At 39.9% G+C, this 16,306-nt stretch overlaps 1 protein-coding gene across 5 annotated transcripts in view; it reads right to left on the bottom strand.

Annotated features, from left to right (window-relative positions):
* The window catches only part of TRAPPC9 (trafficking protein particle complex subunit 9), a 529,308-nt gene that overhangs the window by 267,586 nt on the left and 245,416 nt on the right, over positions 1 to 16,306 (bottom strand). For all 5 annotated transcript variants that reach the window (XM_059815895.1, XM_059815893.1, XM_059815896.1 and 2 more), the window contains one exon: positions 5,061 to 5,214. In XM_059815895.1, the coding sequence (XP_059671878.1) occupies positions 5,061 to 5,214 (154 nt within the window). The remainder of the gene's footprint in view (positions 1 to 5,060; positions 5,215 to 16,306) is intronic.

The raw sequence follows: 16,306 nt of genomic DNA, 5'->3' as shown, positions 1-16,306 counted from the left end.
TCCATCCAACTGAAGTATTTCTAAGGAAACCTTTACTGATGTACAGAAGTTCCACAACAAGCAATATTCTCATAACTGAAGATTCATAATTATGATCAAGATGAAGTCATCAAAAGCTGAAGAGACAAACAGAAAAGTAATTCAGTAACAGTTATCAGTGGTTTGCTGTCAAGCCCAGACAGCATATCAAATGAGGTGACTCAAGGTCTGTCTGATACATAATAATTTTGAAATTCTGATTGGCTACTTAGATGATGAAATACAAAAAGCTTCATAAAATTTATGTATTTGGAAAAGATGTCAGTGTTCACAAACCTAATAAACGCATGGAATTTATGAAGATCACTTAGATGAAATTCGATGAAGAAAAGTTCCAAATATCACCCTGGAAGGAATCAACAAATCTATAAATGGAAGTTGGGAATAATTATTCAGTTAGTTTTGCTAGACCACATGCAAGAAAATCAATCAGACACGGGACACTCGCAAGAGACGTCCAGAATAGTTCTCAGAGCAAGCATCATATCTGAAACATGGAAGGTATAGCTTTTATTCTATGAGAAACCTCACCTGAAGTATTGCTTCCAGCTTTGGATCCCACATATTGAGACAAATATAGCTATACTGCAGAACATCAGCAATATGACTGAAAGAAAATGTGCCTTGAAAAAATGTTGGCAATAAGGGTTAAATATAGAAAAGACAAAACTGAGGAATAGGCACACAGAATACAATTTCAAGAATGTAAGAAAACATTGCAAATAGGACAGGCTTCATATAAATCACAGAAATTAATGCTGAAGTAAGAAAAAATGTCTAACTATTAGAAAAGTTAAAAATGGAACATGATATTTAAGGTGGCACTGGAAGTCTCATTTTTTAAAGGCTGTTAGGGCCAGGTTTAGAATATTTTCAAGAAAATGACTCCAAAATATTACAGTTTCATTTCACTGAAATAGCAATTCTTTCACAGTACATTAGAAAACTTCTCTGGCTGCAACCAAACCTGGGGAGAGGAGGAGACGGGGGGAGGAAAAGGAGTTTAGTTTTCAACAGTCATTCTCTGACCCAGCCCACTGTGTGGCTGCACAAATCACAGAATAATTTATATTGAAAGGCAGTTCCAGAGTCACTGCCCAAGCCTGTGCTCAAAGCATGGAAAATATTGAAATTGCATCAGTCTGTTCGAGGCCTCAACCAGAATTTTTCAGTAGCTTCAAAGACATCAATTTTACAGCACTTTCGGATAACCTGTTCTACTATTTGAACACCCTCACTGTGAAAGGGATTTTTCCTAGTACCTAACCAGAATTTACCCGGCTGCGACTTGCTACAGTCGCCTCATGATACAACTTGGTTGAAGAGTCAGATGTACCTTACTGACTGCTGCAACTCCTGGGCTTTGAGAAGGTTGCCCCTGGAGGTCCATCAGCTCTCCTGGACCCCTATGCTCCCAAAGGCAGTCTCCTGTGCAATCCTCCCTAACAGTTCTCCAAGTCTCCTCTCCTAAAGTCCAGAGTCATTATCTTGCTACTTGCCTTCCTCACTTTCCTCGGAATATTAAACTCCACCATATTGGGGCGACTGTTGTCAAGGCTGCCATCAAACTTCACCCCTCTAACTGGATCTTCGTTATTTTCAAGTAGCAGACCCCACACAGCACATGCCAAATCAAGCCTTCCACTACCTGTACACAAAAAGTGTCCTTAAAGTACTCCAGAAGTCTCCTAATGTGCAACTGGAAGACTTCTTCCAGTTGTTAAAGGAAGAATCCATCCAGCTTCGCTTCTTGGTTGGGTGGTCTGTAACAAATGCACACTGCATCACCCAGCTGGACTCCTCTGTTCTTGATCCAAAAGCTTTCAATTGGCCCATGGCTCATGTCCTAACACTTCCTTGTGCACTTCTTCATCTCTGCCCAACCTTCCTAAATAACCCATACCCACCCATCAGTGCACCCTGGTCATGCCAACTACCAGCTATGCCTCTGAAATCCCGATGACACCAGAGCTCTGCAACTGCACACTGACCTCTAATTCCTTCTCCGCATGCTTCTGCAAGTTCTGGCACAAATCAATGGAATACTCTGAAGAGTAATAATCTCTGGTGGGTCTAACACAGAGCGTGTAAAGACCACAGAGAGAAGTTTAACTTGCCTTTCATCTTCCACATGGGGACCATGATGTTTCTTAACTCAAGATGTTGAAGAAGTCAGGTACAAAGTATCAGTAAAAAGATGAAAATCTTAAAGCACTCAGCAACAGACACAGCACTCTAGAAACCTTAAAAAGACATTTAGTACAGATGCCTTGATCCACAAGTCAGAATGCATAGAAGGTCCCTGAAGAAAATATAATTTTTTTAAAAATATTTAGAAAATGTGAAGAGAAGCATAATTTGAAAATACTAGCCACGTCAATACTACATGTGCTCCGTCTGTTCAAATCCTGTGTTAAAACAAACCCCAGTTGTTAAGCTGATACCAGATGCCATCTAACAGATGCTAAAAAACAAGACAGCATGTTCTTAATTTAAATGATCTTGATACACCTATAATCTCAAAGATACACTAAATTACATTACTCCAGAATTTTTCTTAATTGAAATGGCATGGCAGTAAGCTTTCTCACGAGAAGGTCTATTTTCCTAATAATTTTCATTCTATCAAAAATGTACAATGGTTGAATTGAATAGTAGGCTGTGTTGTCTTTACCTCCTGCCTTCAGCCCTCCAAAAGTAAATGAAAATTGATCAAGTTTTACAATTACTTTCACAAATGAAGCACTGAGAATCTCATCACTTGAAACCCTGAATATTTCAATGGATAAAGCCATAGACTTTCCATACTGGAAAATACTTCTAGTGCTCCTCAAGACACGCAGATACAACCTGAAATCCTCATCATTTGTGAACAATTTTTGGTCCTCAGAGGAGTTTCACGTAACTAACTTTTCACTGCAGTCAATGTAATCCACACACTTAACACCTGAAGCCTTAGTTTATGTGATGGTTTCATATGGTATCAACCAATATAGTAAGAATTTAAGGACTTGCAAGCTAAATAATAAAGCCCTTCCCTTGTAAACAATAAGATTACTTAGAACAAAATTGTCTGAAATACCCATTCCTCTTCTCATGCATATACTTAGCAGAGAAAGGGTAGCTGGAAAGCTCAAAGTAGTTCAAAGATGACAGACACCAAAGAGATCGCTTGGTCTTACCATTCAAAAGACGTTTGCAAAAATGCCTTCTCTAGTAAGAAATATGAGCAACTATATCCCTTTGTATTTTTGCAAATACTTTTTATCTCTCAGCTGCATTTAGGCTGGCTTCTGAAGGAAAACAAGGCTTATGTGGTTAAGCTATCCATCCATTTCTCCGTGTGTCTGTCCATCAGTATGTCTGAAATAAACTCTGCTGGCCAGCGTCAAATTACTCTGGTGGGAGGACAGATGTCTCAGAAACGAAGTTTCTTAAACTTAGCAGAAATGAGAGGAGGAATTTTTTTTTACTGGTTCACATCTAAACGTTGCAGTAAGAAATAAAAAGATGAGAAAGACTGACTCTAGGTGGGATATGAAATCTGGAAAACAATGTCCACGTTTCTTGAAGAATTTTTAAGCGCATGTGCAATTTATTGCATTTCATTAGAATAGTTCTAGTTCTAGGAACAGAGAGAACATCATAACAAATCTTAAAAACACAGGAACTAATGCTTGCACTGAATTTAACACACAGAATTCATGCATTGTTCTATTGGTTTTCTAAGGTACCGACTTACATGCCAGCCATGACAGTTTTGGTGTCAAAATTGGGTTTAAATACAGATCACGGAATGGATGTAAACAGTGTCGCTCAGCAACAGAAATGAATGAGGATGTATTTTTACACCCTGACAAAATTATTACAACTATGCATTCAATTCCAGTTTAAGAATTCAACTATGCTATCAAAGAGTATTTATATCTTTTCATAACACAGAAATTTTCGAAGTGAGTTCTGGTTAAATACTGACATTTTTGCATAAACGGAACTCTTTCTGAAATGTTGCTTAGGGAGCCTGGACAGAACCAGGCACAAGGAATCTCATTTATGTCTCAAGTCTTGCCTTTGACAATTCCTATGCAGCTAATTCAATAATTAGTAATGAAAAAATCACTTCAGATCACTAGATAAATGTACAATTAAAAGTTCAAAAAGATAAACCACAATTTGATTGCCACTCTGCTCTCATTTCCTGCCACCCACTATCACGCAAATTTGAGGATGATCTGAGTGAAAAATATAAATCTCCTGGAAGATGCTTAGTATCTAACACATGGCTTGGGGGGCTGTTGGTTGCACAGAACGTTTCCCTAATGAAAATCATGAAAAAGTGTATTTTTGACAAGCCAAGCACAAGATTTTTTATGGAAGCAATGAAATTTTCAGCAACACCATTGGTTTATTTTAACTCTAAACTGAATGCAATTTCTTATTAATAATCATAAGGCAATATTTTACTGCATTTAGAATGATTACGGGGATTTTACGTTTAGAGTGACTAAGTCATCACGCAAGTCCTTTCTAAGCCTTAAAAAGGCTACCCAAGATTAGATATATTACTAAATCTGTAAAGAGGACTTGGAAATAAATTATTTTAATATGTTCTGGTTTGCTCAGATTTAATTAAATATATAAATACTCTCTAAATCCAGCTTCATGTATTTCTTCATGATTCAGTTACTCAGCGTGGGGGAGAATAGAAAAATTTGACCCTTTAAAACTACTACTCATGAATCCTATCTATACTTCCTCAGCTCCCTAAAAGTTGGGGAAAACACACGGGGTTTGTGGCAGGCTCAGTGACTCAGAAAAAGCCATTATAGTAAGACCCAAGCATTGTCTAAATAATATACAGCACAATTAACCTTAAACAGTCTATAATTAGGATAAGCTTCATAGTTCTAATTACTTTTCTTTTCAGTAACACTGCTATAAAGTGAGTTGAATTATAAAATAAAATGTGTCATAGGGCACCTATTTATATATTTTTAAAGCGAGTATTTATGAAAGGATATAATTTTCCAGCAGATATCCAGCTTGCTGTTAATCTCCAGACCTTTTGCTTGCTGCCTTTCTTCTTCCAGCTGCTTTGCATTCGCAAACTGTGTCCCATCAGCAGGGGATTCCGGGAAGCTCTCAAAACTGAACTTGTCAACTTGGATAGCCATACTGTAGCGAAGGGAAAAGAAAGAGAAAAAACCCACGTTTTTTACTGTAACAATTTTGCAGATATTACTTCTGCAGAAAATGCAGATCACTGGGAAACCAAGCACTGCAATATTAGTGTATTTGTCTCAGTGGCATCTAGTCTGTACACTAATGATACATAAGACATATGATTTACGCTACTGAAAACAGAAGTCTAAGTCTATTGAAGATGGTAAGATTTCTTACAAAACATCAATGAACACTGTAATGCCTTTGTGAGTGGTACACAAGACATCCGTTTTGCAGTTGCAACCAGTTGACCTTATTGTGGTTCAGCAGACGTTCATCTGCCTTCACTCTTGGTATGTAAAAGCTCCTGGTGTGCTTAAGACTTTCTAAAAATAAGCAACAAGACTGGGCCAAATGCTGATGAACATACTATTTAAATTAGTTTATTAATCCCACCCTATACACAAGTGAAGCAAAATATTATATACAAAAGTATCTCCTGAAGTGAACAGTAACTGTATTGGGTTTGCATGGCAAGGTTTTGGTAGCAGGGAGCTACAGGGGTGGCTTCTGTGAGAAGCTGCTAGAAGCTTCCCCCATGTCCGATAGAGCCAATTCCAGCCGGCTCCAAGACGGACCCACCACTGGCCAAGGCTGAGCCCATCAGCGACGGTGGTAGCACCTCTGGGATAACAGATCTAAGAAGGGGGGAAAAAACAACTGTGCAAGGGCAGCTGGGGAAGAGAGGAGCGAGAATATGTGAGAGAAACAACCAAGGTCAGTGCAGAAGGAGGGGAGGAGGTGCTCCAGGCGCCGGAGCAGAGATTCCCCTGCAGCCCGTGGTGAAGACCATGGTGAGGCAGGCTGTGCCCTGCAGCCCATGGAGGTCCACGGTGGAGCAGATATCCACCTGCAGCCCGTGGAGGACCCCACGCTGGAGCAGGTGGATGCCCGAAGGACCCCGTGGGAAGCCCACGCTGGAGCAGGTTCCTGGCAGGACCTGTGGACCCATGAAGAGAGGAGCCCACGCTGGAGCAGGTTTGCTGGCAGGACTTGTGACCCCATGGGGGACCCACACTGGAGCAGTCTGTTCCTGAAGAACTGCACCCTGTGGGAAGGACCCACATTGGAGGAGTTCATGGAGGACTGTCTCCTGTGGGAGGGACCCCACGCTGGAGCAGGGGAAGAGTGTGAGGAGGAAGGAGCAGCAGAAACAACGTGTGATGAACTGACCGCAACCCCCATTCCCCGTCCCCCTGTGCTGCGCAGGGGGAGAAGGTAGAGAAAATCGGGAGTGAAGTTGAGTCCGGGAAGAAGGGAGGGGTGGGGGGAAGGTGTTTTTTAAGATTTGGTTTTACTTCTCATTATCCGACTCTGATTTGATTGGTAATAAATGAAACGAATTTCCCCGAGTCGAGTCTGTTTTGCCCATGGCAGTAACTGGTGAATGATGTCCCTGTCCTTATCTCGACCCACGAGCTTTTCATTGTATGTTCTCCCCCCTGTCCAACCGAGGAGAGGGAGTGATAGAGAGGTTTTGGTGGACACCTGGCATCCAGCCAGGGTCAACCCGCCACATTAACATGCTTAGAAAGCCATGTGCATTTCATTGGTTTTACAAGCCAACACCCTAAATTTTTCTTTAGAAATTTCCTTACAAAACTCAGGAAGGAAAGGCAAAATAACCACAGTACTAGGGCCTAAATGTGGCCCTTGTCTTTTTCTTTAAGAATATACTTCCATCTTCCTTAATGTATCTTCATGAATTACAGGCAATATTCATTTCAATATCATAGTATAATTCATTGGTAATAAATGGTTAAATAATTGCTTTCTTAAATGTACAGTAAGGCATAAAAGCAAATTAAATTAAATATATTACACTATAATGCATACCAAATACTTATATGTTAAACCAGAATCACTAATCTAATATAAAAGGGAATTTAGACCAGCTCACATCACATGAAATGTGGTTATAGCAGATCTAATATACTGTACTGCCAAAACAGCTTTAATTTCCTGAATCGTCAGGAATAGAAAAATAATTAGGGAAGAATTAAAATATATTGCTCTTGAGATGACTTTGCACTTAAGGAAAACAGAAGACCAAGCAATAGCTTTGAAAACCATTCATGATGAAATGCAACTACAATCTAAGAAGGGGTATGGGAAGGGCATTTCACAAAAAAACAGGATTACTATTATTCCTTTATCTACTTCTACATATAAAAAGGGAAACATATTCTATAATTGTTGCAAAAAAGGAAACACTAGTAACAAAAGTCAACAAGAAAGGGCTTTTAAATCCCCCCAGACCAGAAGGGATTTTCTATAATTAGTATTAATTTAAAAGAATCTTGACCCTAAAAGAAACTGGGAGAAAATACACGGCAATTACAAGGACAAGGAATGATCTAGAGCTTACAAAGTTTACTGTGGAAAGGTGACTTCAAATAGACCCATCATGCTTCACCCTGAGCAAAAACTGACATCTCATGAGAAGCTGTTAATGTTCCAAGACTACCTTCATCATTAAAAAGTACAAATACAGCACTGAGACAAAGGTGGCACAATTACTGTTTCTATAAGCTACCTCTTCTGCAGACTGCATCTTTGCTGATCTTCACATTTAAACATCGAAAAAGGCAGAGGAATTAATGTATTCCTCTCTAAGGGGTGTTTTTGGTTTGGCTATTTTTTCTACAGCAAGAGATCATTAAGATCTTCATTTGCATGCAAAGACCATCAAGTGCTGGGCATATAAAAAAGCCAACATGAGCTACAAAAGCGTATCACAGTAACTGCCGGAATCAAGCCAGAAATAAAGAATGTAATGAAAAACACCTAGATACAATCTGTGGAGTGGATTTTTAAAAAAATATCAGGCCTGAAACTATGACTAACAACATCAATTCTTACTGGCATTCAAGTATGATTTGATTCTGCAAATGCAGGTTGAGTTTCCTGGATTTTGCATGGGCAACACATGTGGAAGACAGAGACACAACTGGAATATTACAAAATCATTTTTGCCTTTGTTTCCGAGATTCCTTCATCACTCTGTGGTACATGAGCAGATGCAAACCCAGGACTTGATTTCTATTATAGACACAGTACTGCTTAAATTCTCACATAAATACTCTTAGTTAGTTACCTATAGTCGTATCTCGACAACAAATTATCTTAGTTCCGAACAGTCAAACATATTTATAATCCATCTCCCAACGGACCTGGAAAACAGGTCTCATCTAATTATTGTGCCACACTTTTCTGAGTGAATGATATATTAGAAAAACATTCCTGCCTAACAATAGTTAATATTTAATTGAGGGCATTCAGATTGCATTCTTCTGTTAATGGATCATTACTGGCAATATGGTAAGTTTTTTTCTGGAAATTAAATATGCATGTAAGCACTTTTTTCCCGAACAGTCTACAATAAATCCACATCAGCTTCAGGAATACAGCCTAGATCACTCTTAACAACGGTGCATCGTACAGCTCTGTTTGCAGTAACTTTCATTAAGCTCTAACGTACAGAAAACTTTAGTAAATAGGGCTTCTAGTACTCAGAACTTCTACTAATTTTTCACATTTTTTAACCATGTTTTTATTTATAGTGTGTATGCTGTATTTAGCACAGTGACACCTCGTGTCACGTGAGAAGATACAAAAACACCACCAACATACTTGCCAGCTAGAAAGTGAAGAGGTCTGAGTAAAAGAGAACTATGGAGAGAAAAATATCACACAAAACAACATTACAAATACAGCTGTGGGCAGAATATATGAAAGCAACAAACAGAGGTAAAATAAAATTTTTCAAGACTATAGTTACACTCAAAGTAAAGCATGACAAAATTAAATCCTAGCTCTTTTTCTCAAACATATATGCCTTTTATCATCAGTATTCTGCTTCCTCTTGTGCTAAAAATATTCGTATTGAGTTTTGTCTCTGCATTTTTTATCAATAATGTTGCTTCAGTGTTCATTCCTCAGCCTGTGGAACGTGTAGTAAATTGGAAGGCTTTACACAAAAATCAAAACAAAATATAAATACTGTAGCCTAAATCAGTCACTCAGCCTTAAAAATTTACCCTTACACAAACACAGCTTCTTCGCTTCACTTTTAATATGATTTCTCCCATCTCAAAAGATGCATTTCACCAGTGAGGTGTTAACAAATGGACAAACAATTCCCGAAGCCAGTTGACTGAAGGAGAAAATGGATAAGCTGGACATTGGGTTACAACCACCAACTAAAAAAAGAATTTTTCAGTTTTTAAGTCATCTGTAGAGATCACAGGGGCTTTAACCTAAAAGAAGCAGAAGGCAGTGAAAGGCAACCTCTTGAACATCGCCCAACTTTATCACTGTGCTGCATCAAAATAATGAAACTGAAATGTATTTTAGCCGTAAAAGTCTCTCTCCACTTCTGTCTACAGCTACTTTACAACCTATGTTTCTTATCACGAGTTCTCTGCACTTTTCTTCCCAAATTTGTCCTTGTTTGTTGCGATATACAAGAATCTATAGAACCTATACAGAAAGAAGTAAAAAAAGACAATTCAGATTGAAACAGGCATTCAATTTATTACAAACAGCTAGAATAACGATGGCTCACGTTGTGCAAGGGTAACTGTATACACAGTACCTTGCCCTTCACAGTAATTACGTATCAGGGAAAACATAAAAGATCTTAAAACTCAAAAGTTTTAACATATACTTGCTCCAGGAAAAGGGACTAGAATTTCATTTTAACCTTCTTTGCCTCATGGGTAGCTATCCAAATTTCCTACAAGAAGAGTTTTCAATAAATCATGAGATATTTCTACAAAAACACAGCATTATGTAAAAATATTAAATAGCCAATCCTGAAAATGCAAAACAGGTTTTGTTTCTCTCTGGCTAACCTTGCTTGTGCTGGAGGAGGGATAAAGTAACAACAGTTTTCATGAATAATGAAACGATCGTGTTTTGAAACTACTGGGTTTTGTCACAAAACGAGCCCAAGCCGTTGTGACAGCTACTCAGACAACCAAGCATCGTTACGGGGATGCAAATTATTCAAATACAAATTAAGTGAATGAAGAGGAAAAGGTCAGCTCATTGGCAATGCTGATGATACGTCTGCACGGTATCATCTCACGTCACCTGTCAGGATGACTTAGAGGGAAAAAAATGACAAACCTTCTGATGGTGCAGCAGACATTTCAATGACAGTTATCTGAAGTCCTGTTAAAGTAACAGTACAGAACTATTAAAGACACCGGATAGTTGATTTCACCACTTCTCATAAAATGAGTTTCAACTTTACTGGAAATAGTACTCTGTCCTGACAACAAAATGCACAACAGAAAGGACTTTGTATGAAGAAAAAAAACTTGCTGTAAATGGCATCGTGACTACTCCTGAGCCAGCGCCTTGCACATCCCTCTTTACTAAAGCAGTGACAGTTAAAATTAAGCAACACCAACAGTTTCACAGAAGTGGCAAGTAGCAGCTAAAAGTAATAGGTGCAAAATTCAGTAAGGGAGTACTGCCTGTAGTGCTATAAACTCCTGTCTCCTGCCCTGTGCCATTGCTCCTGGCAGGAGAGCGGGCCGGTCCCAGGCGTACCCTACCCCCCAGCGATGCACCTCGGCTCTTTTGATGTCCTCATCTCTTATAAGAGGATGAATCTATAAAGTGAAATTAAATGTGTTACACTCTCCAAATAAAACAGGGTTAAAAGCAGGCATGGTATTAAAAGAAAAGCAGCAATCTGGTAAACATAACTAGATTTCATCTTTCATTAAGTAAATAAAATACTGCTGCTTAAGTTGGAAGAATAAAATCTAGAGATAGTACTTATTCAATTATCTTTAGGAAGAAACGATGTAACAGGAACCCAAAAAACTCTTCCTCGTGGCTAACTACCTATTTAAATACTATCATCCACAGATGACTTGCAAGCTGTTTCCATAATGAAGCTGAAAGGAAGCAGTTGGAGACTTTATTCAATGTTAGGCTTCCTGTTCATCCTCCTTTCTTACATAAAGACGACAGTAGGGACACAGAGCCAGACGATATTACTACTGCTTCTGCAAAATGCTTATATATGAGAATGGTCCTTTATAGTCAACTTCAAATCTCAGGAAAAGCTAGAAGTAAGGATGATACACTCATTCTCACTTTCATAAGGAAAAAGAAGTGCATAAAGACAAGCCGACTTTAAAAAAAAAAGAAACTTCACCTGATCCTGCCATTGTGCAATCTCAGTAATAACAGTTTTATAACATCATGTTTCAGGTACACATCATTCTACCCTAAATACAAGTTCTGCAAGCGATATAAAAAATGGTAAAGTAGTGACATCCCCATATGTAATAATTTATAGGCAAAGGTCGACCTCAAGAATCAAATCTCTTGTGAGATGAATACGTATGTATCACTCAATGAAAATGAGAAAGTAAAGTAATCCAAACTAACATATACCTTGTGTTTACTTCTAATTACTGCTTTAGGAGCGCAATCTATGTTTCACTCACTACAATAAAATACAACTGTAAAAATAAGTAGCTCAAGCGACCCATAAGTAATGATCTCTCCTCCTGGCCTCAAACTGACTTAATAAAGAAAAAGGATTGCTTTAATATCTGAACTATGCAGAGCAAAAGATAAATTTTTCCATTAATCTCAAAAAGGTCAATTAAATAAAAAAATTTGCATTTAGAACTTAATTATTTATTTAAAATAATTGAAGAGGAGATAAAAGTCAGACTAGAGTGCTGAAGTCTGTGAAATTCAACATCTTATACTTATCTGATCCACAACATTTCAGATGATAAAAAGTTAAACTAGGAAAGAATAATTCCGCTGCATATACTGTAATATTTGAAAATGGAAGCGTTAAAAGATAGTTAGCTACATAAATCTTCTGTTTAAATGCAGTTATACTATGCATGCTGAGAATCTGGCTTTTTAATTCCCAAGTCCAAATCTGAAAACCATAAACTGGAAATGAAGAGGCATAACAATTAACTTCAATTTGCATCTTTTTTCATTTGTCCATTTAAGTACTTTGGACTTCTATGGCAATCACCATGCAGCAAAACTGTTAGCTACTTAATGAAATAAAAAATTTAAAATAACAATAATAATGGTAATAGCTACTCTATAAATACACCAACTTCTATAGGAGGTAAGAGACCAATAATCAATAGTCATTCACTCCATTAGGAAATCTAGAAAAGTGTAAGCATGATAATACTTGAAGACTGAGTTCAATATCCTCCCTTTATTCAGCACAGCTGAACTACAAATGGATCGTCAGCCTATCATTATCCAAAATAATGCCAGCCTGTAGCTCCTACTTCTCTCGCAGTAGAATATCAATAAACAGAGAAATAAATTTCGAAAGGTATATGTTCATAGTCAGTTCCTCATTTGTATAATTCAGTATTGCCTTTATATGGCAGAAAATTCAAAAGAAAACATGGAAATCAAAAACATGGAATTTTTTGCCAGATATAACAAACAAGACCAAAAAACCTCATTCTACAGTCATGCCTTATTACCATTCCAGCTCTCTCAACCTTCTCAGGAAAACATTGAGAAGTTTGCCCACCCCGAGAAGTAACGAGAAGAACGCCGTGGAACAAGGCAAGCATCTCTGTTAGGTTCAGAGCATCTTTTCCAGGTAGCCTCAAGTGGAGGAACCAGGTACTGACCTGCTCCAACCCTTACCTTCCTTCTGCTTCTGCACACACCTAACCTGAAGGAACGTGGGACAAAACCATCAAGTGCCTCTGCTTTTGTAAGACCCCAGAGGAATGAGAAACACTGGTAAGGAGCACTGTGATCAAGAACCACCACCAGATCACTTCACAGCATGGTCTCTGTCCTGTCCCAACGCTGATGGTTGTTGCTGGTCCCAGGGCACAGTGGTGTGGGACAAGTGGAGTGGCGCTGGGTCTGTGTGGGACCTGCGTAGGACACCAAGACACTCAGAGGGGTCTCACAGCCTCTTGCACGTAATAAACCTGGAGCATCGACTCACTTTCTCTTCAGATAAAAAGCTGAAAAATCCCCAACAGATCACGCAATTGATGGCAGTGCTCCTCTTTTAAAGGCATATGAGGATAACACGTTATGTACGCCTGAAAGGTCAACTTCAAAGATACTGAGATCCTAGTCAAAACCAAACTCGGAGTGCTTGAAACTAAACAGAGTGCTCCAAACACCAGAACAGCCTGTACAACTGAGAAATCATTCACACCTGAAGCAGTCCATCTCAGGGGTTACAGAGGAGGAAAGGAAATGATACAGGGCTTTACAGAGAAGATTTTCATAAAGGAAGTGATTCAAACATGTTTGGGTAAAACGATAGGATGCATGACTGCTCAGCGTACACATTTCACCATGGACTATCACTTCAAGATACAACTAGACTTTACATTCATAATGAATTATTAATTTACATTGTACTTGCTTGTCGTATTCTTTATGTACAAAGCTATCATTTGCCCTTTTTCCCAGAGCACTGCAGTGAAAGATCACTTTGAGAATATTTACTGTGATAAACAAATTCTTTTCCAAGTCGTCGTTTTCCCAAACAATTTCCGTCCCTAGATGTGTAACTTGTATCACATGTGATACTTCTATGTGACCTTCACCTTTTCAGGATTTCTTAAAAAACAATAGCTGTTGAGAGTGCTTTTTGGTTAGTTCCTTAAAGAGTCGTGTACTCAAGTTAGCCCAGTCCATGGACTTTAAAATGTTTATTATGCCACAGCCTCATTGATTCTTTTGGTATATAAAGGAGTTACACAGATTTTTATTATAGATTCTCAAGTCCCAGAAGCAAGTTTTGTGAGTGACTGTATTGGGTTTGTGTGGCAAGGTTGGGGGCTGGAGGGGGAAGCTACAGGGGTGGCTTCTGTGAGAAGCTGCTAGAAGCTTCCCCTATGTCTGATAGAGCCAATTCCAGCCGGCTCCAAGACGGACCCGCCGCTGGCCAAGGCTGAGCCCATCAGCGACGGTGGTAGCACCTCTGGGATAACAGATCTAAGAAGGGGGGAAAAAAGAACTGCACAAGGGGAGCTGGGGAAGAGAGGAGTGAGAATATGTGAGAGAAACTGCTCTGCAGACCCCAAGGTCAGTGCAGAAGGAGGGGAGGAGGTGCTCCAGGCGCCAGAGCAGAGATTCCCCTGCAGCCCCTGGTGAAGAAGACCATGGTGAGGCAGGCTGTGCCCTGCAGCCCATGGAGGTCCATGGTGGAGCAGATATCCACCTGCAGCCCGTGGAGGACCCCACGCTGGAGCAGGTGGATGCCCGAAGGACCCTGTGGGAAGCCCATGCTGGAGCAGGCTCCTGGCAGGACCTGTGGACCCATGGAGAGAGGAGCCCACGCTGGAGCAGGTTTGCTGGCAGGACTTGTGACCCCGCGGGGGACCCACACTGGAGCAGTCTGTTCCTGAAGGACCGCAGCCCGTGGGAAGGACCCATGTTGGAGGAGTTCATGGAGGACTGTCTCCTGTGGGAGGGACCCCACGCTGGAGCAGGGGAAGAGTGTGAGGAGGAAGGAGCAGCAGAAACAACATGTGATGAACTGACTGCAACCCCCATTCCCCGTCCCCCTGTGCTGCTCAGGGGGAGAAGGTAGAGAAAATCGGGAGTGAAGTTGAGTCCAGGAAGAAGGGAAGGGTGGGGGGAAGGTGTTTTTTAAGATTTGGATTTAATTATTATCTTACTCTGATTTGATTGGTAATAAATGAAATTAATTTCCCTGAGTGGAGTCTGTTTTGCCCATAACAGTAACTGGTGAGTGATCTCTCTGTCCTTATCTCGACCCACGAGCCTTTCATCTTTTTTTTTCCCCCTGTCCAGCTGAGGAGGGGGATTGACAGTGCGGCTTTGGTGGGCACCTGGCATCTAGCCAGGGTCAACCCACCACAGTGACACCACACTTAAACTAGCCTGCAAAAGAATAAAGTTAGAGGACCAGTAGGACATAATCAGTTTAAGAAACCAAAGCACCAGTACAACAGTCAACATCTCCCAGTGTAGCAATATCGCCCATGAGTTTTGACCTACAGAGCTTTTTTTGTAACTACTACCAGGAATAATGTTCACAAACATGAGTGGGAGCACAAGAAGCTTTAATCATGCTCCCTAAATCTTAGCTCCGAGTAAGCTTCACCTGAAGAGGTGTCCAGGTTCCACAGCAGTCAACTGCTCAGCACTATTAATTAAAATTATACACATCTCACACACACACACAATTTTCACCTAAACAGTATTTTTCCCCCAAAACACTGTATGCATGAGAAGTTTATTTAATGCTTCCTGCACCAACAACACCTAAACACGTGTTTAGAAGCATGCCCAGAAACAAGCTATTTTGAGAAAACAAACTCTCCCACTGAGCAGTGCAGCAGCCTGAAAGACCATGTCGGTCTCACCAATGCTCCTCAACGGTTACATCCTTAATAAATGTTAATGTGAGAGCCTCAAAGCACTTCCCCTCCGCCAGGAAATAATGGTTCACAAACCAAGGCGTTGCTTCTATCGCTAATTATACTCAGCCTTTAGCAGCCCTGGATCCAACTTCAGCAATATGCAGAGCTATGACTGTCGTTACTTGCATCTCATCATGTTTATACTGATTTACCTTTGCGCATTTTGCCCCACATATTACTGTGTTGCATTAGTTGTCTGCTTTGCCTGATTAGTGTATCAGAAAATGAGCACAGCTCTAAAATACCTCGCTATTTTAGCCAAAACTCAACTACTGTAACTTCCCATTCGGAAAGTGCCGCATCTTACCAAGTGCGTGCTCTGCCAGTTGCCCTCTTATTCAATGAGCCATGAGCTCGAGCTCCCATGGGAAAGGGCAGTGACGCCAAACAGCCACCAGCATTAATTCAGTATTTATTTAACTACTAAAATGGAAAAATACTCATTATGGAGTAGTTGCCTGCCATATTAACCTACCTTAGTCAATTAGGGTGGTATAGATCACACGTTATATACAGACAATCGATTGCGCAGCCCTGTTTGCGTGCCTGCCTAACATCCAGGCAGCGACACAAACCATCTTCAAAGAACTAAAGCAAAT

The sequence above is a fragment of the Gavia stellata genome, chromosome 3, assembly GCF_030936135.1.
Source record: "Gavia stellata isolate bGavSte3 chromosome 3, bGavSte3.hap2, whole genome shotgun sequence".
NCBI classification, from domain to species: Eukaryota; Metazoa; Chordata; class Aves; order Gaviiformes; family Gaviidae; genus Gavia; species Gavia stellata.
This window is presented reverse-complemented; position numbering and strand designations above follow the sequence as displayed.